At 45.9% G+C, this 19,950-nt stretch overlaps 1 protein-coding gene across 6 annotated transcripts in view; it reads right to left on the reverse strand.

Moving 5' to 3' along the window:
- Limch1 (LIM and calponin homology domains 1) overlaps positions 1-1,239 on the reverse strand; it is a 398,796-nt gene extending 397,557 nt beyond the window's left edge. For 3 of the 6 annotated variants that reach the window (XM_045130438.1, XM_045130436.1, XM_045130437.1), the window contains exon 1: positions 1,081-1,230. In XM_045130438.1, the coding sequence (XP_044986373.1) occupies positions 1,081-1,176 (96 nt within the window). In that variant the 5' untranslated portion in view covers positions 1,177-1,230. Of the gene's footprint in view, positions 1-1,080 lie in introns of all 6 variants that reach the window. The other 3 variants (XM_045130435.1, XM_045130434.1, XM_045130433.1) reach the window with 2 other exon arrangements.
- Between the last annotated feature and the right edge of the window lie 18,711 nt (positions 1,240-19,950).

Consider the following 19,950-nt stretch of genomic DNA (forward strand, 5'->3'; position numbering starts at 1 on the left):
CCCCGGGGAGCAGATCCGCGGCGGTGTCCCCGGGGTGGGGTGGCGTCAATAAGTGACAATTTAAGTATTAAGAAGCTCCGTACACTTCCTCCCTAGAACCACGAGGCAAAGAGAGCTGGGTGTCCTGGGATTGGGGAAACGGGGGGGGGGGGGACGGCAAATCCATCGACCTCGCACCAGAAAGGTTGTCCACTTGACAAAACAAGCTAACGACGTGGACCACCAGGGTCACCTTTCCCGCTCCCTCTCTCCAAGTATCCTCTCTGTTCCTGCCGAGCTGGCAGGCCCCGGCAGCGCAGGACGATCGAGCTGAGTCTACAGATAAGACATCGTGAATCAGGATCACCTTAGCTAGACTTCCTGGACCGAGCCAGAGCTCCAGTGATTTCCCTGGCCTGCCACCGAGTTACACCGGAGAAGCGAACTGTGCCAGCCGGGGACGGGTGCGCGGCCCGCCCCGGGAGCCCACCCTGCGATCACCCGCTGGGCAGCATGTCTGCGGACCGTGACCTCGCAGGTGGGTCCCGCAGTTCCGCTGCCACCTTCCCCGCCGGGTGCTCCTTGCCAACCTCACACCCGAACCGGTGCCAGCAGCCAGGCGGCTCCGGGAGGGTATGCAACCGCCAAACCCAGCTCGGAAGAGGCCAGGAGGGAGGCCAAGAGACGGGAGCGTGAGGCAGGAAGCTGGGCAACCCCCCCCCAATACACACACACACACACACACACACACACACACACACACACACACACCCCGAAATGCGGCGCCTGCAAGCACTCTTCTGGCTCCCTTCAGAGCCAGCTGAGATTGCGAGTCCGGCGAGCCAGGATGAAGGCGCAAGGGGACCGCCTCGCGTCCCGGGGCGCACCGCAGTGAGCCCCGACTCGCGCTCACCCTCCCCGGGGTGGGGGTGCGGTGGGTGGGGAGGGCTCCCATGCCAAGACGCCTGGGCATCGCGGTGAGCCGGAGGCCGCGCGGAGGGCGACCCGGAGCAGCTGGCACGGTGGCTGGAGAGGTGCCCGGGGTGGAGGGGAGGGAGATGGTGGTGGGTGCGGAGGACAGGTTGGGTCACCAGCACCTACCTCGATCCACTTCTGAGCTTCGGAGAAGGCGGGCTCGGGGGGCGGCTCGGGCTGCAGGGGCTGCAAGGCTTCCAGACCGAGAACGGGGCAAGCCATCTGCGAAGCCCGGCGTCCGTCCGTCCGTCCGTCTGTCCGTCCGTCCGCTCCAAGCGCTGCGCGGCCGGGATGAGCACCGCCGCCGCCGCCGCCGCCGCCGCAGGAGCGCGCTCCCCGCCCCTTCCCGCCCGCCCGCCCGCCCGCTGCGCTCGGCTTCCCGCCCCCGCCCGCCCGCGCGCCCGCGCAGGTCCCCGAGGACAGCGGCGCGCACCGCCAGAGGACGCCGACGCCGCGACACCCGGCGGGAGCGAGCGCCCCGCAGGCCCCGGGCTCCCTCTCCCTCTCCCCACCTTCCCTGGCCGCTCCGCAATCCCCCCCTCCCCCGCCGCCACCACCACCCAGGCTAAAAATAACCTCTAGTGAACGTCTGGTGTCACCAGGATCCGGAGAGGGACTGGGCAGCACCGTGCAGGTCCCCGCACCAGGCCCAAGGCTTCCCAGTCTCTTCCCCCCGGGGATGGCTGATCTGGCCGCACCTGGAGAAACGGAGGAGGCAGAAGGACACGCAGGCACCTGCTGGCCTCCCAGTCACAGATTTGGGGATGGGGACCCTAGTGCTTTGACCATACCTTGAAGCATTGGGATCAACCACCTGATCTTTTTTTTTTTTTTTTTTAATTTATTTGACAGAAAGAGGGAGAAAGAGAGGGAGGGAGGGAGAGAGAGAGCTAGCGCAAGCGAGCCAGGGCTCCAGCCACTGCAAACGAACTCCAGATGCCTGCGCCACCTTGTGCATCTGACTTACGTGAGTGCTGGGGAATCGAGCCTTGAACCAGGGTCCTTAGGCTTCACAGGCAAGCGTTTAGCCACTAAGCCATCTCTCCAGTCCCACCTGATCTTTTTGTAAAGGAGCACGAGGAGGGGGAGAGGGGCGGAGTTCAGGACTTTTAGGCAAGCTACCTGGGCCCTAGTTTCTTGATTCATTCTAGCAATTTATTCCAGGACCCAACCACCAAGTCAGGCTCTGGGGGTTCACAGATGAAAGCCAGAAAGAAAGAATTAAAAAAAAAAAAATCTGCAAAGTCCTGGTCCTCAAGATAGTCATCCTTGGGCTGCGGATGTGTATAGCTTACGCTGCACACATAAGCCCTGGGTTCAATCTGCAGCACGGCAGAAATTTGTAACCCCCAATTATTGAGGTGTGGGTAGTGGAGGCAGAAGTTCAAGGTCATCCTCAGCTACATAATGAGTTCCAGATCAATGGAGACCACATGAGGCCCTGTCTGGAAAAAAATAATCACATTCAAGAGACTTGGTGGAAGGGACAGAGGGGGGAGGGGCAGGCAATAATCAGATAAATCAAAAGATCACTGCAAGGCTGAAGAGATGGCTCAGTGGTTAAGTACTTGCCTGCAGAGCCTAATGGCCTGGGTACCCACTTAAAGCCAGATGCACAAAGTGACGCATGTGTTTGCAGTTCGTTTGCAGCAGCTAGTGGCCCTGGGGCAGCCATCCCTCCACCCCATCTTTCTCTCTCTCTCTCTCTCTCTCTCTCTCTCTCTTCCTCTCTCTCTCCCCACAAATAAAGAAATAAATAAAATAATTTTATAAGATCACACAATATCTGCCCAGATAAAAAGAGGCGAATGGGTGTGATGGCGCACGCCTTTAATCCCAGCACTCGGGAGGCAAAGTAGGAGGATCGCCGTGAGTTCGAGGCCACCCTGAGACTACACAGTGAATTCCAGGTCAGCCTGAGCTAGAGTGAGATGAGACCCTTCCTCGGAAAAACAAAAACAAAAAAGAGGAGAACAGTGGCTTGGGAAGAGAAAATGCTAGCTGACCAGCCCTCCTTGAAGCCCTGGAGATGGACACCATCACTGTGCCAAGGCCACAGCCGTTGCTCCTTCCCTACACCTCGGGCTCCCTGGAAGCTCCCTGTCTACTCTTGCCCCATCGCCCCCTGGAATGGTAAAAAGCCCCCCCTGAACTCGGATTTCTCAACCTGCTCACTGCCTCTAGCAGCGCCTTAAACCTTGCGTGAGCATGCCCAACTGATCATGCCTGTATTTTGCAGGAGGGTCCTCCTGATGACCATGCCAGGGTTTTCCAAGGAGATGCCATGGACAGGAGACAGGTTAACCATGAGACAACCCGGGGAAAACATTGCCAGATCGCTGCCCCAGCGTCGGGGTAGAAAAGAGCTTGGTGAAAGTGGAGGAACCCACTTTTTTTTTTTACGGAGTACCCTATTGTATTGAGGAAAGGGGGGATGTAATAACAGGGAACAGGTTGAGAGCCGGGGCCCCGCTACAGCACAGGATTGTCACATAGACACCCTCCATAAGCCACAGGGGCCGCTCTGGCCACGGAGAGCCCAGCACTGGACACACAGTGGCTGGTAGGTCGGCAGCCTTAGCAGAAGTGAAGCAAATGGATTCACCTCTGCCCAATGGCTGCTAAAGAGAGGTGAGTAGCCACCGCAGAAGGGTGGTGGATGCCTCTGCGACTAAATCTCTGCTGTTTGTTCACGGTTTGAGTTTAGTTTTGGTCCAACTCGACCACCATAACAGGGAATAGAACCCAAAGTGGGTCAGAAATGGTACCACTCATGCTTGAGATCAGACAGACTTTAGCTTCAGTACTGTGAAAACACTTCTCTGGCGCATGGGCAGGTCCTGGCACTATTCCAGGGTCCGTTCCAACAGCTGACCAGCCCAATCCTTATTCCAGCCGTGTAAGGTGGGATTGTCATCATCCTTGTGACGTCAGGGAGTTTAGGAGGGGTGTCATGCTCTGGCTGAGATGGAAGCCCAGACATGAGTTCAGAGAAGCCAGACCCAGGTCTGCTGAAACAACAGGTAGTGTACATGGATTTTTGTGGAGCATGGATTTTTTTTTATAAGAAAATATTTTCCTTTATTTATTTATAATCAGAGAGAGAAAGGGAATGGGCATGCCAGGGCCTCCTGCCACTGCAAATAAACTCCAGATGCATGTGCTTTACATGGGTCCTGGGGATTAGAACCCAGGTCTCCAGGCTTTGCAAGAAGCCAACACCAAGATAGAATTTCAGGCTTCAGGTGCAAGGATTTTTTTTTTTTTTTTTTTTTTTTTTTTTTTTGGTGTTTCAAAGTAGGGTCTCACTCTGGCTCAGACTGACCTGGAATTCACTGTGTAGTCTCAGGGTGGCCTCGAATTCATGGTGATCCTCCTACCTCTGCCTCCTAAGTGCTGGGATTAAAGGCATGCACCACTTGCCTGGACAGGTACAAGGATTTTATAAGGACAGTTCTGCAAATGAAAATATAGAGTGGGCTCTAGAGATGGTTTGGCAGTTAAGGTGCTTGCCTGCAAAGCCTAAGGACCCAGGTTCCATTCCCCAGGACCCACATAAGCCAGATGAACAAGGAGGTGAATGTGTCTGGAGTTCATTTGCAGTGGCTGGATGTCCTGGTGCACCCATTCCCTCCCTCCTTTCTCTCTCAAAATGGACACATAAATATAAAAATAATTTAAGAAAAAAAGAAAGAAAATGTAGAGTGAGCCAGTAAGTTCTGGGAAAGCCATCTGACCTGGAGTGACCGGGCATGGTAGAAGCTTGTCATCACACACTTGGAAGGTAGAGGTAGTAGAAAGAAGAGTTCACGGCCCGTCTTGAGACCAGCCTGGGTCACATGAGGTCGTGTCTCATAAAGAACTGAAAAATGAGATAAAGTGCGGGGGAGGGGCAAGTTCGTATAGAAGAGTCCTTCACTCCAAAACTCAGTTCAGCAACACAGATATCCCAGAACAGTCAGCCTTAGCATCTCTGTCGTTTCCAGTCACTGGCTGGAAGCAGCTGTGAGCCTCAGTGCAACTGGACAAGGGATTCCAGAATGGAATAGCTGGGGCCATTGGTCAGTGAAGTTTCCTGGGGACACATTCCATGGCCATCACATTTAAGTTTGAACCCATTCCCTAACTCACAAATGAAGACTCTGCTTAGTCCCTCTGAGTAAACCACCCATGTTCTTACCTGGCACTCAGAAGGTAACGGTTCATAATAATAAAAGCTACAGGACGTGGAGCCAGGCGTGGTGGCGCACACCTTTAATCCCAGGACGCAGAGGTAGGAGGATCGCCAAGAGTTCAAGGCCACATTGAGACTTCATAGTGAATTCCAGGTCAGCCTGAGCCAGAGTGAGACCCTACCTCAAAAAACCAAAAACAACAACAAAAAAAAAAAAGGATGTGGTTCAGTGGTAAAGCACTTGCCTTGCATGCACAAGGCTCTGGTTCAATCCCCAGCACTGAAAATATAATACTAACTTTGACAGCATTATATATTAAAATACGTGCATCCACCAGTACAGAAAATGAGGCAAATAAATTAGGCAAAGACCAACTCTAAATTTCAGCACTGTCAATAGTGTTTCTAAACTTCCTGTTCTTCAAGGTCTCACCTAACTGTCACCATTATGGGAAAGACATCCGGAGCCACTGTGGTGGTTTGAATTAGATGCCCCCCATAAATTCATTGTTTTGAATGATTGGCTCCCAGCTGATGGCAATTTGGGAGGGGGAGCCTTGTTGGAGGAGGTGTGTTGTTGGAGGCGGGCTTAGGGGTGTTATAGTCAGTACCCCCTTGCTAGAGTTGGACAGACTCTTCTACTGCTGTTTGCCCTCCGGTGTGGCAAGGAGGTGATGTTCGGCCTCTGCTCTACCATCCTTCGCCTGTCATCACCAAGCTTCCACTCGTGGCTAAAAGCCAAAAGTAAATTCTTACCTCTAATCAGCTGCTTTTGGTCCAAGGTTTTGTCCCAACAATGAGAAGGTGACTTCTACAGCTACCAAGATCAATACTAGTCATCTCTCATGTCCACATAACATATTCCTTAATATAACAAAGTAAATCGGAGACTCTTTAAAGAGAATTAAAAAATACTTTGTTGTTACTCTAATTTTTTAACATTTTATTTATTTATTTATTTGACAGAAACGAGAGAGAGAATGGGCATGCCAGGGCCTCCAGCCAATGCGAACGAACTCCAGATGCGTGCGCCCCCTTGTGTGTCTGGCTAACGTGGGTCCTGGGGAATAGAACCTGGGTCCTTTGGCTTTGTAGGCAAACGCCTTAACTGCTAAGCCATCCCTGTAGCCCTGCTTTGATTTTTAAGCCACTAAATATATATATATTATTTTTTTGGTTTTTCCAAGGTACAGTCTCACTCTAGCCCAGGCTGACCTGGAATTCACTATGAAGTCTCGGGGTGGCCTCAAATTTATGGTGATCCTCCTACCTCTGCCTCTCAAGTACTGGGATTAAAGGCATGCACCACCATGCCCAGCATAGTTTTTATCACAAAATTTGAGGATAATCTTAATTTCATATACTGTGACAGCCTGAATAATTTTCTGATTACAAAATTCCTACAAATGGAACACAAAATGTAAATAATACTCTTCACATGCATAGCTGAGCTCTGAAAAAAATGAACAGAAATCCCCAGGAGGCAAATGATGAAGAAACAGGAAGCCACAGCAGTGAGCATGTGAACTATCTTTTTTAAAAATTTTATTTTATTTGAGAGAGAGAAAGGAAAGAGAGAGAGAATAGGTGCACCAGGGCCTCCAGCTATTGCAAGTGAACTGCAGATACATGTGCCACCTTGTGTATCTAGCTTATATGGGTCCTGGGGAATCGAACCTAGGTCCTTAGGCTTCACAGGCAAGTGCCTTAACTGCTAAGCCATCTCTCCAGCGGCCCCCAGAACCAAATTTAAAACCTCTAATATGTTTAGGCTGAGTCTGGAAGCCACCTTTCCTCGTGTCTCCACAGGGCCATCAAAGGTTAGTTAATGTGGGGGTGGAGAAATGGCTTGGCAGTTAAGGCACTTGCCTGTGAAGCCCAAGGACCTAGGTTCAATTCCCCAAGACCCACGTAAACCAGATGTACAAGGTTACACATGCATCTGAAGTTCATTTGCAGTAGCTGGAGGCCCTGAAGTCTACTCTCTCTCTCTCCCTCTTTGTCTATCAAATAAATAAATTTGGTTCTTCTTTGGTAATGGAAGGTTTTTACATTGTATTGATAATAGTTATAAGATTATATTGAGGTATATATTTAAGATTTGTACATTTGGAAGCCTGAGGTAGAAAGATTGCTGTGAGTTCAAAGCCAGCCTAGGCTACAGTGAGTCCTAGGTCAGCCTGGGCTAAAATGAGACCTTGCCTCAAAAAAATAATATTTTTTAAAGGGAAATGAAATCAGTCTAGATACTCAACAAATGAATGGATGAGGAAATATTGTATATACACACAACAGTTTTTAAAAGTTTTTTTCAATGCTTTTTATTTATTGATTGGTTTATTTTCAGGAGAGAGAGAATGTGTTTGTGTGAATGGGTGCACCAGGGCCTCCAGCTGTTGCAAACAAACTCTAGACACATGAGCCACTTTGTACATCTGGCTTGATGTGGGTACTGGGGAATCAAACCCAGGTCGTTAGGCACTGCAGGTAAGTGCCTTAACCACTAACTCCAACTTTAGCCCCACAATAGAGTTTTAATCAGCCATAAAGAAAAATTATATAATTTCCATTGATGTGGCTAGACCTGGAGATCATCACAGTAAGTAGTAAATAAGCCAGACTCCGTAAAACAGATACTACCATTTTCTCTCCTCTACAGAATCTAGATTCACATAAATATGCAAAACATACCAGCAGAAGGGAGTCAGGTATGATGACACACGCCTTTAATGCCAGCACTCGGGAGGCAGAGGTAGGAGGATCACAGTGAGTTCGAGGCCAACCTGAGACTACATAGTGAATTCCAGGTCAGCCTGGGCTAGAGTGAGACCCTACCTTGAAAAATAAAATTTCAAAGACTAATCATTACTTTTGTTGATTAACTACCTGATACATCTTTAGACTGTATTTCCCTTTCTTTAAGTGCATCCTCTTTGATTATCTTTTCAGATGATGACATATCACATGATTGTTTTCTCTAGAGGAAAAAAAACCAGATTCTTCAGTCTTGTGTCTAGAATAGTAATTTGATATTTGAGGATTTTTTTCACTGAAAATTTTATTAAACTTCATTTATGTGCTCATGCCAGAAAAAAATTGTTAAAATAAAAGAATGAAATTTCCAATATATTACAGTAGAAAAAGACAAAAATGTGGATTAAATAGCTTGTTATGTAGTATAGGCTGGACTCAAACACTAGATCCTCCTGCCTCAACTTCAGGAGTCCTTAGATTGTAGGCACGCACCACCATATCTAGTTTATCATTATAGACATACATACTTTTTGCTTTAACCTCTCTCTCTCTTTTTTCCTTTTTTTTTGAGGCATTGTCTCACTCTAGCCTAGATTGACCTGGAGTTCACTCTGCAGCCCAGGCTGGCCTTGAACTCACAGTGATTCTCCTACCTCATCGTCCTGAGTGCTGCTATTAAAGGTGTAAGCCACCATGTCTGGCTTCATAATATATCTTTAAAGATGGAAAAGATTCTGAAAAATTGCTTTAGCCAGGCATGGTGGCACAAGTCTTTAATCCCAGCACTCGGGAGGCAGAGGTTGGAGGATCGTCGTGAGTTTGAGGCCACCATGAGAATACAGTGTGAATTCCAGGTTAGCCTGGACTAGAGTGAAACCCTACCTCGAAAAAAAAAAAATTGCTTTCAAAAGCAAACTGCAAGGCAGACATGATAGCATACCTCGGCACTCCCAACACTTGGGATCAGAAACAGGAGGATTGCCACACATTTGAGGCCGGCTTGTCTACATAGTAAATTCCAGGCTTACCAGGGGACACTGTCTCAAAAAGACAAAAGAAAGAAAGAAGAAAGGAGGGAGGAAGGGAGGGAGGAAGGAAAGGAGAGAGAGAGAAGGAAGGAAGGAAGGAAGGAAGGAAGGAAGGAAGGAAGGAAGGAAGGAAGGAAGGAAGGAAGGAAGGGCCTAGAGAGATGGCTGAGCAGTTAAGGCACTTGCCTGTAAAGCCTAAGGACCCAGGTTAGATTCCCCAGTACCCACAAAAGCTAGATGCACATGGTGGCGCACGCATCTGGAGTTGTTCTTAGCTAAAGGCCCTGGCACACCCATTCTCTCTCCTCTCTTTCTCTCTCGTAAATAAATGAAAATAAAATATTTACAAAAAAAGGAAAGAAAGGAAACAAACTGAAAAGTTCAAAGGTGATTGTCACCAAGACTAACATCATTGGAGGACTTTCCATTCTATTTCTGCATTTATTTCAATCACTGTACTATCATTGTTCCTTTATTATTTTTTATTTTTTTTTAATTTATTTATTTGAAGGAACAGACACAGAGAGAAAGACAGATAGAGGCAGAGAGAGAGAATGGGCGCGCCAGGGCTTCCAGCCTCTGCAAACAAACTCCAGATGCGTGCGCCCCCTTGTGCATCTGGCTAACGTGGGACCTGGGGAACTGAGCCTCGAACCGGGGTCCTTAGGCTTCACAGGCAAGCGCTTAACCACTAAGCCATCTCTCCAGCCCTCATTGTTCCTTTAAAAGCTGCAGTTTAAGTGCAAGAATATATATTATCACTGGGATGAGAGACTCAGCCTGTGTTTGAAGCACACTGAAATACCTCTGATTCACAGTGAACTTATTCTCAGAAAACTATGTGTGACTGAGTGAGTCAATGTGTGATTGAAGTTGACCCCGTAACTCAGGGTTCATCAAACGTGACTCCCTTGTGGAAAACAATGTGTATTCAAGGAGGAGTGCTTGAAGATATGGCTGCTGTATGCCTCATGCATTCACTGTGTTATAAAGCTTGAGACAGCGGGGATGGCTTTGAATTTAGACCAACAGAAGACTTTATAGGACAGGAGTATTTTAACACTGACAATGTTAACAACTGAGAGTCTGAGACAATATTAAAATCTTGGAATTTGGGCTGGAGAGATGACTTTGCGGTTAAGCGCTTGCCTGTGAAGCCTAAGGACCCCGGTTCGAGGCTCGGTTCCCCAGGACCCACGTTAGCCAGATGCACAAGGGGGCGCACGCGTCTGGAGTTCGTTTGCAGAGGCTGGAAGCCCTGGTGCGCCCATTCTCTCTCTCTCCCTCTATGTGTCTTTCTCTCTGTGTCTGTCGCTCTCAAATAAATAAATAATTAATTAAAATAATAATAATAATAATAAATCTTGGAATATTTCTTTTTTCTTTCTGTCCCGCTGGATGTTTTTTTCTCTCTCTCTCTCTCTTTCTGCCCCCACCCCTGCCCCTCTCTTTGTTATTGCTCATTCAAGAAATTTCTTTCAAACTCACAGTGAATTATTGTCTTACTCCATTTGAGCTACTATAACAAAATACCTTTGACTGGGTAACTTATAAACAGCAGAAGTTTATTACTCGTAGTTCTGGAAGCTGGGAAGACCAAGATCAAGACACCAGCAGGTTTAGCGTTTGGTAAGGACCTGATTCTCACCTTCCATGTGTCTTTATGGCATGGAAGATGCAAAAAAGCTCCCTCGGGCCACTTAGACAAGGACATGGTGAGGGCAGAGCCTTCCTGGCACAACCACCTCTCAGGGATGCCATCTTCACATAACCCCACAAGGACAGTTAGATTGCAACAGGGAGACTTTGTGGAAACAGCAACATTCTTCCCATCACAATTATTTTTCTTTTCTAGATAGGGCCTCACTGTAGCCTTGGCTGACCTGGAATCCACTATGTAGTATCAGGGTGGCCTCGAACTCAAGGCAATCCTCCTACATCTGCCTCCCAAGTACTGGGGTGAAAGTGGTACGCCACCGCGCCTGACTCCATCACAATTATTGGTGATATGATGTTAAGTTTCTCAAGTTCAGGAGAACCTGTAAGTATTTTATTATATATATGAGTTACAAAATTTCAGACCTTTCTGTCTTGTTTTAGTGGCATGGGTACTTTTGTTTTGCTTGTGTGTTTTTTGCTCACATATCCCAGGCTGGCCTCAAATTGACTATTGTAGCTAAGGCTGGTTTTCAACTTCTGATCCGCCTGCCTCGGCCTCCTCAGTGCAGAGAAAAGACGTATGCACCACCGTGCCCGGAGGACGGATTTCAGGACTTAACAGCTTCCTAGATGAATGCTCTTCGAACCAACAGTTGTCATTTAACAGTTCGTCATCAAAGTCCTTCTGGTTATAGAATGACAATTTTTTAATATTTTATTTTTATTTATTGGACAGAGAAAGAGGGGCAGAGAAAGGGAGAATGGGCATGCCAGGGCCTCCAGCCACTGCAAATGAACTCCAGACATGTGTGCCCATTGTGCATCTGGCTAACGTGGGTCCTGGGGAATCGAACCTGGGTCCTTTGGCTTTGCAGGCAAACGCCTTAACCACTAAACCATCCCTCCAGCCCAAGTATCAAATTTTTAAAAAATATTTTATTTTTTTGACAGAGAGAGAATGGGCACACTGGGGCATCAAGCCAATGTAAACAAACTCCAGACACATACGCCACCTAGTGCATCTGGCTTACGTGGGTCCTAGGGAAATGAACCTGAGTCCTGTAGCTTTTCAGGCAAGTGCCTGATCCACTAGGCCATCCCTCAATTTTTTAACATATTCACTTATTTATTTGGGAGAAAGTGGGAAGGCATGCCAAGGCCTCTTGACACAGTAAACAGACTGTAGAGGCTACTTTGAGCTTCTGGCTTTACATGGGTACTGGCAAATTGAACCCAGGCCATCAGGCTCTTTCAGTCAAGCTCCTTTAACCACTGAGCCATCTCTCCAGCCTGAGTATTGAGTTTTATGTTACCTTTGCCACCCTCAGCACCTTCTGTTAATTCAGGTGGAAATTTATCCATAGAAATCCTGTAAAATCTCCTTCACAAATGTCCAGTAAGGGGCTGGAGAGATGGCTTAGCGGTTAAGATGTTTGCCTGCAAAGCCAAAGGACCCAGGTTCTAGCTGTCAAGGTGTTGGCCTACAAAGCCTAATGACTCAGGTTTGATTTCCCAGTGCTCAAATAAAATCAGAAGTACAGAATGGAGCATGCATCTGGAGTTTGTTTACAGTGGCTAAAGGCTCTGGCATGTTCTCTCTCTCTTTCCTCTCTCTCTTTCTCTCCCTTTTTGTGTCTCTGTGTCTCTCCTTGCAAATAAGTAGAAAATATTTTTTATTTTTTTGACTGTACCTTTATTTTTAATTTTTTTCTCAATTTTTATTAACAATTTCCATGATTATAAAAAATATCCCATGGTAGTACCCTCCCTCCACCTCCCCCCATTTTCCCCTTTGAAATTCCATTCTCCATCATATCCCCACCCATTTCAATCAGTCTCTGTTTTATTTTGATGTCATGGTCTTTTCCTCCTCTTGTGATGGTCTTGTGTAGGTAGTGTCAGACATTATGAGGCCATGGATATCCAAGAATGTGTAGTGTGTGCTTTATTATGAAAATCATTATTTTTTTCTTCAGTACTAGGGATTGAGCCCAGGGCCTTGCATAAGCTAGGCAAGCACTCTTTCACAGAATTACAACCTTAATCCCTTTTTATACATTCTATTTTGAAACAGGGTTTCACTAAGTCTCCCAGGCTGGTTTTAAACTCAAGATCTTCCTGCCTCGGCCTCCCGAATAGCTGGGGCTTCAGGCCCGTGCGACCAGGCCCCATTCTAAACCTATTCTTGGTAGGCAAGAGTTTCCATTTTGACAGACTATTAAGAACTAAATCCGCCATTTATGAGATTTTTACATGTCTGCTGATGGAAAGGGTCTTCCGCGGATTGGTCCCACGTTGCATTTCAGCCTTGTCTCTCTCTACCCCTTAACCCCTCCCCCGGGGTGCAGCCACCACAGGACAAGGGCAGATCCTCACCCAGAGTCTGGCCCACGCCTTTCTGTCCCAGCACTGACTGATGGGCATACTGGGTGGTGGGATAGTCCCGGAAGTTATTCCTGCAGCAGAACAGCTGGCAATGGCATGCCCATGTGCAATGCTATGACCACATAAATGTTCCCAGACTTTATGCATGCCCAACTCGACTCCCCCCACCCAGATTCCAAAATTACCCACAGTCATCTCATCACCACTCAACGCAAGAAAAAATGTGTTGTTGAAAGGCGAGTCTGAGAGACAGCAGTTAAGATATCTTCTGTAGAAATATATGGACATCAGAACATTCTGGAGGTTTCCCATACCCACCCAGAGTCTTGGCAAAGGCCAATCCAGATAGGGAACATGAAATTTAAGCTCCTCCTTAATCCACCTCTGGATGAAAGACAGATGCAAGCAGTAACAGCTCTCTTCCATCTTTTAAATTTATTTCCTGTTGTGCTAGGAATCGAACCCAGGGCTGTACACACGCCAAGCGAAGCAAACGCCCGATTACCAAGCTAGAGTCCCAGCCTCCTCTTCTCCTTCTCCTTCTCTTCCTCCTCCTCCTTCTTCTTCTTTTATCCTTTTTGGGGTAGAGTCTCACTATAGTCCAGGCTGACCTGGAATTCGCTATGTCTCAGGGTGGCCTTGAACTCGATGATCCTCCTACCTCTGCCTCCAGAGTGCTGGGATTCAAGGCGCGCACCACCACACGGGGCGCCAGCGCCAGCCTCTTCCAACTGTAATTCTAAAAAGAGCAGCGCTCTCCAGAGTGGCTTGTTCATTACATGTTAATTGAGTGCCTGAAAAGTTCAGACGAAAAAAATGTAGTTGTGACATATATTTTACTCCTACAAGAAAACCACATTGACGGGGGGGAAATCATATTTATTTGAATAATCTATTCTTTGTGGCAAGCCAAAACTAAAACAATGCTTTGCGTGTCATGGCTTTCTTTTTTTTTTTTTTAAGACTACTGAGGCTTAAAGTTTATTAATGATTTTCAGATCTCAGCAATTGAAAGCGCTTACACTTTCTCTTTCCTGACACTAACACTTTAACCTGCTTAACTATGTGACCAAGCAGCATTGATTTGCCTTCCATTAACTAAAGTTAAAGCAGTTTAGGATGGAAAAACTAAGGCATGTATGGGAATAAGGGAGGGGAAAGCAGCCATTTTTACAGCTTGGCCAACTGTGAGCCTGTTTCCTATTCAGCTGAAATGCCAGGCAGTGGGGCTGCTTCCTCTGTTTCCATGGAAACCTCAGCCTTGCTTAAGTTCAAGTTAATTTCTTACTGCCATCTGCCTGTTGAGCTACGGGGCTTTCTCCAGCGCGCACCATGCAGAGGCCTCCGGAGAGAGAAGTTAACTTGGGAGCTCCCTGGGCCGTTTCCGCACAAGGTCAAGATTGAAAACAGATCCAGCTAACCTCGATGCAGAATTAGTTGAAGGATGAAAGGAGTTAAAAACTATACTGCATGAGCTCTTTCAGAAATATTGAATGCAAATGTTCGAAACAGTTCAGATTACATCGGACAAAGTTTGCAAAACGTGTTATCATTCTAGTTTAAACCAAATTTCTATGTGCTTCCTGAAAATGTTACTATCTCCAATCCGAGATCATAAAACTAATGACCTGTGATTCGGCTCCTGGATGTAGATAGAGACTTTGGACCTGCTCAGCGTTTGAAAACAACGTTAGAATTAATAGCCAACTTCTAGAAATTAGAACACTTCATGAAAACAACAATAACCTCCACTAGATCTCCGTCTTCTCTAAAAACTTGAAAAAGGAGACTGGATCTGCATTCCCGCTTTGTGGACAGCCAGGGCCCAACAGCAGCTGGCCCAAGGGAGAACTGCGGGCTCTGTACAATCTTTGCCACGCCCCATCCATTCACATTTGCTACTTTGGCCATTAGGGGTCGCTGTTTGAGGTCGGCCTCATTTGCATTCACAATGCCTGCCTTAAGTTTATGGAATGCACGCTTCCTAAAAAATAATGGAGGAACTCTGAAACTCAAACATGCTATGTTCTCACAGGATATACTTGTCCTTCAGAATCTATGGAGTGTTGGCTCCAGGACCTCTTGAGGACACTAATCTGCGGATGCTCAAGTTCCATATATGTTGAACCATCCCTGCATCTCTGGGATAAAGCCTACTTGATCAGGGTGAATGATCTTTCTGATATATTCTTGTATTCTGTTTGCCAATATTTTGTTGAGAATTTTTGCATCTATGTTCATGAGGGAGATTGGTCTGTAATTTTCTTTTTTTGTTCTATCTTTGCCTGGTTTTGGTATTAGGGTGATGCTGGCTTCATAGAAGGAATTTGGTAGCATTCCTTCTTTTTCTATTTTATGGAAAAGCTTAAGAAGCAATGGCGTTAGTTCTTCCCTGAAGGTCTGGTAAAATTCAGCAGTGAATCCATCTGGGCCTAGGCTTTTTTAAGTGGGGAGATTTTTGATAACTGTCTGGATCTCCATGCTTGTTACAGGTCTATTTTAAGTGATTAATCTCATCTTGATTTAATTTAGGTAGGTCATATAAATCAAGGAAATCATCCATTTCTTTCAGATTTTCATACTTTGTGGAGTATATGCTTTTATAGTATGTCCCTAGGCTCAAGTCCTGTATATAAAACAACATAGTATTTATTGTATTTACTGATGCATACGCTTTATATACTTTAAAATCTTTAGACCACTTATACCTAAAGTGGTGGAACTGTTGTGCAAACAGGTAGATTGTGTTGTTCAGGGAATAATGACATGACTACAATCTCTATATACAGTACAGAAGGAATGTCTCTCAAACATTTCCCACCTGGGCTTCATTGAATCCATAGGTACAGAAAGAGCAGATACCCAGGATGTCTAACGTCTACCATCTTAGTACAGAATAGAAAAACAGATAGTAATCATTTTCATTTGGCTTCTGTTACATCAATTGCTTGATTTAAGTAAATTACAGCACTTTCCAGGACATGTTGGCATTTCTATTCTCCACCTAATTGACTAATCATATTGACTTCTTTTTTATTTTTGTTTTTTGAGAGAGACACAAAGAGAATTGGCACGCCAGGGTCTCAGCCACTGCAATTGAACTCCAGACGCTTGCGCCACCTAGTGGCAATGTGTGGACATGCGCTTGCCTCACCTTTGTGCATCCCGCTAATGTGGGATCTGGAGAATCAAACATGGGTCCTTAGGCTTCACAGGCAAGCACTATAACCGCTGAGCCATCTCTCCAGCCGGTCATACTGACTTCTAATAGCCACCTATGCTTCTTTGCTTCCTGCAGTGCAGGCACTGTCCATAAGTTTAGCATTTATTAAAGATGAAAATACATGTGTATACAAATATGAAATTGCTCCTTTATTTTTACATAAATAATTAAATCTCAGTTGAATTTTTGATACTGAAGGACGCAGAACATCTTCAATGCTTTTCTGAGTTGGTTAATATTTCAGTTTCAGAATTGTCAATGCTGACAAAGCCATTAGGGTAGTTTCAATATAAAATTGTCGCCAACAGCCTCATGTATTTGTACCAAGCCTCATGCTCTAATCCCAGCTGCTGAAACCTTTGGGAGCTGGATTGCAAGAGCAGGCACGTCATGGAGCTGGGCCTTGGGACTCTACAGTCCAGGCCCCTTGCCAGTGCTAGGGAGCGCATAGTTGTTGTTACCTCCCAGCTGATGTGACAAGATGAGGAAAAATGCTGCCAGTGACACCTGAGATGCGCTATGCATTTTATCTTTGAATTCATTTTTGATCATGACACATTAAGATCTGACATTCAATTACATGACCCAATATGGTGTCATGACCCACAGTTTAAGACGCTGGACTTTTCAGCAACTATCTTTCAAATCATTATGATCTCCCCAGAAAAACAAACAACAACAACGACAAAAAAAAAACCCACCTAGGTTTAGACAGATCAATGAATTACCCAAAATCATGTGGCTGGCAAATAACAAACTCCACCTTCATTCAATTCTGTCTGCATTAAGCCATTACTGTTTACTTTATCTTTATTTTTATTAAAGTGTATTTACCAAGAGTTTTTCAGTGTCTGTTTCTATATCTCTAAATATACTGTAGCATGTGTTCATAGTGGGGAAAAATAAGGTCTATAACATAGTCACTAACTTCATCGTTAACTTGTTCTAGCAGGTTCGACCACCTACATTGCCCACAAACAAATACACAACTGCAGCATAGAAAGGGAAATGGAGTGGTGATAATGCATACAGTTGAAGCAAGTGTTAACCGGGGGCTGGAGAGATGGCTTAGCAGTTAAGGCACTTGCCTGCAAAGCCTAAGAACTCATGTTCAAATTTCCAGGTCCCACGTAAGTCAGATGCACAGGGACACAAGTGCACAATGTTTCACATGTGCACAAGAGGGCACATGCTCTGACGATTTTTGAAGCTGCTGAAGGCCCTGCTGCACCTATTCTTTCTCCCCCTCTCTCTCTCTCTCTCTTTCTTTCTCTCAAATAAATTTTAAAAGGTTAATCAGAAGGGGAGATGGAGAGATGGCTTAGTGGTTAAAGTGCTTGCCTGCAAAGCCTAAGGACCCAGGTTCTATTCCCCAGTATCCACATAAGCCAGATGAACAAGTTGGTGCATGCATCTTGAGTTGGTGTGGAGTGGCTGGAAGCCCTGATGTGCCTCTCTGTCTCTCTGACTCTTTCTCTCTCTCTCTCTCTGACTCTTTTTCTCTCTCTGTCTCTCTCTCTCATAAATAAATAAGTAAATTACAGAAAAAGAGTTAACCATAAGAAAAAGTTTTAAAAAAGAAAGAAAAATTAAAAAGAGGTAGGGGGTGAGTCTTTAGTGTGCAGAGAACAGTGGGTTCAGTCTTCAGCAACAGAGGAGAGAAGGAGGGAAAAAAGAAGGAAGGGAGGGGACAGAGTGAGGGCTGGTAGAGACATTTAGAGGTAAAAGAGTGCGATGCTTTGGGAAAAATGAAAGGAGTTGGCATGAGCAAAGAAAGGCTTAATTGACCAAAATCACAGTAGGGCAATACTTTGAAATATTAGCAATGCTCTCAGCTGGTTTTTTACTTAACTCCTTCGTCCTTCCTGCGCTTGAACAGCTCAATGCTCCCTACCATCGCCTGGGGAAGCGGTGGTGTGTCTGGTCAGATGGAACCTTTGACAGAGCAAACCCATGAAAATGCTCCTGAGGGCTCTTTGGCACCAATTTCAAGAAAGACTATGGCTTCCACTCGGGACTGATACAGAAAGGCTCATTTCAACATTGCTTATAGTAGCATTGCTAGTCATACAGACCCATCAATCAGGGACTTATGAAATAAATAGTAACAGATTATTAAAATTATATATTAAGACATAATAATTAAAATGATTAGGGTAGTTCTATGCTAATACACAATGACTGTAATATCAAAAGGGGAGAAATGCAAGTTTCTAAATTATACATGATGAAGAAACTCAGGCTAGACAGATGGCTCAGTGGTTAAGGTGCTTGCCTGCAAAGTCTAAGGATCCAGGTTCTGTTCCCCAGTACCTACGTAAAGCCAGATGCACAAGGTAGCGCATGGGTCTGGAGTGCATTTGCAGTGGCTAGAGGCCCTGGTGTGTCTATTCTCTCTCACTCTCTCTCTCTCTCTTTCTTCCTCTCCCCTCTGGCTTTTTAGAGGTAGGGTTTCACTCTAGGCCAGGCTTTGCTGGAACTCACTTTGTAGTTCCAGGCTGGCCTCAAACTCACAGCCATCCTCCTACCTCTGCATGCAGCACCATGCCCAGCTTGAAGAAACTCTTTGTTATAGTTAAACTTTCACAGACACGTTCTAGGAGGCTATGCACCAGGGTGTTAACAGTCACAGCTTTTGGTTGATATGACTGGGCACAATTTAAACTGTCCCTATTAGACCTCTGTATTTTCTAATAATTTTACAACAGATCTGGATTACTTTTTTACCACTTTTTAAAAAGTTATTTAAAAATCAGTATAAGGTGCCAAGCATAGTGGCACCACCTGCAAGCCCAGCACCTGGGAGGTGGTGGCAGGAGAATCAGAAATTCAAGGTCACCCTTTGCTACATAGGAATTTGAAGCCAGCCTGAGCTGCATGAGACCCTGCCCGCCCCCCCTCCCCCAAAAAAAGGCTGGATGTGGTGGCGCACACCTTCACCTTTAATCCCAGCACTCGGGAGGCAGAGGTGAGAGGATCGCTGTGAGTTCGAGGCCACCCTGAGAATACAGAGTGAATTCCAGGTCAGCCTGGACTACAGTGAAACTCTACCTTGAAAATCCAAGAAAAAAGGGGGGGAGGAGTAAAGGGAAGATGGCTCAGAGATAAAGAAGCTTGCTTTCAAGGCCTGACAACATAAATTCTACTCCCCGGTACCCACGTAAATCCAGATACACCCAGTGTTGCATGTGTAGCAAGAGGGCCCTAGAGCGTCCATGCTCTTGCTCTCTCTCTCAAATAAAATATTTTTAAAAATATCAGGAAGTTAAGCTGGGTGTGGTGGCACATGCCTTTAATCCCAGAACCCAAGAGGCAAAGGTAGGAGGATCACTGTGAGTTTGAGGCCATCCTGAGACTACATAGTAAATTTGGATTAGCCTGGGCTAGAGTAAAACCCTACCTTGAGAAACAAAAAAGAAAAAAAAAATCAGGAAGGTAAAATATGACCATGAATGAGCAACTAGAATCAGAAATGGAGTCACTGAGCATCCTTAATAATCTACCTGTGAAAATGACAACCATTTCTTTCAGCAGGCATCAAAAGACCTTTTTAAGAGTTAAGCCAAAATGTTCATTTTTAAAAATTCTCACGTAAATGGCTACAATACAATCTATTCTGCTTTGCTTAGGTTGCCGAGGCAACAAAATGTAGAGCGGCATTTCTTTCATTTGTTTAAAAAACAAATATTTTTACTGGGCTGGAGAGGTGGCCTAGCAGTTAAGGCACTTGCCTGAGAAACCTAAGGACCCATGATTGACTCTCTAGATCCCAC

This window comes from Jaculus jaculus, chromosome 11 (genome assembly GCF_020740685.1).
Source record: "Jaculus jaculus isolate mJacJac1 chromosome 11, mJacJac1.mat.Y.cur, whole genome shotgun sequence".
NCBI classification, from domain to species: Eukaryota; Metazoa; Chordata; class Mammalia; order Rodentia; family Dipodidae; genus Jaculus; species Jaculus jaculus.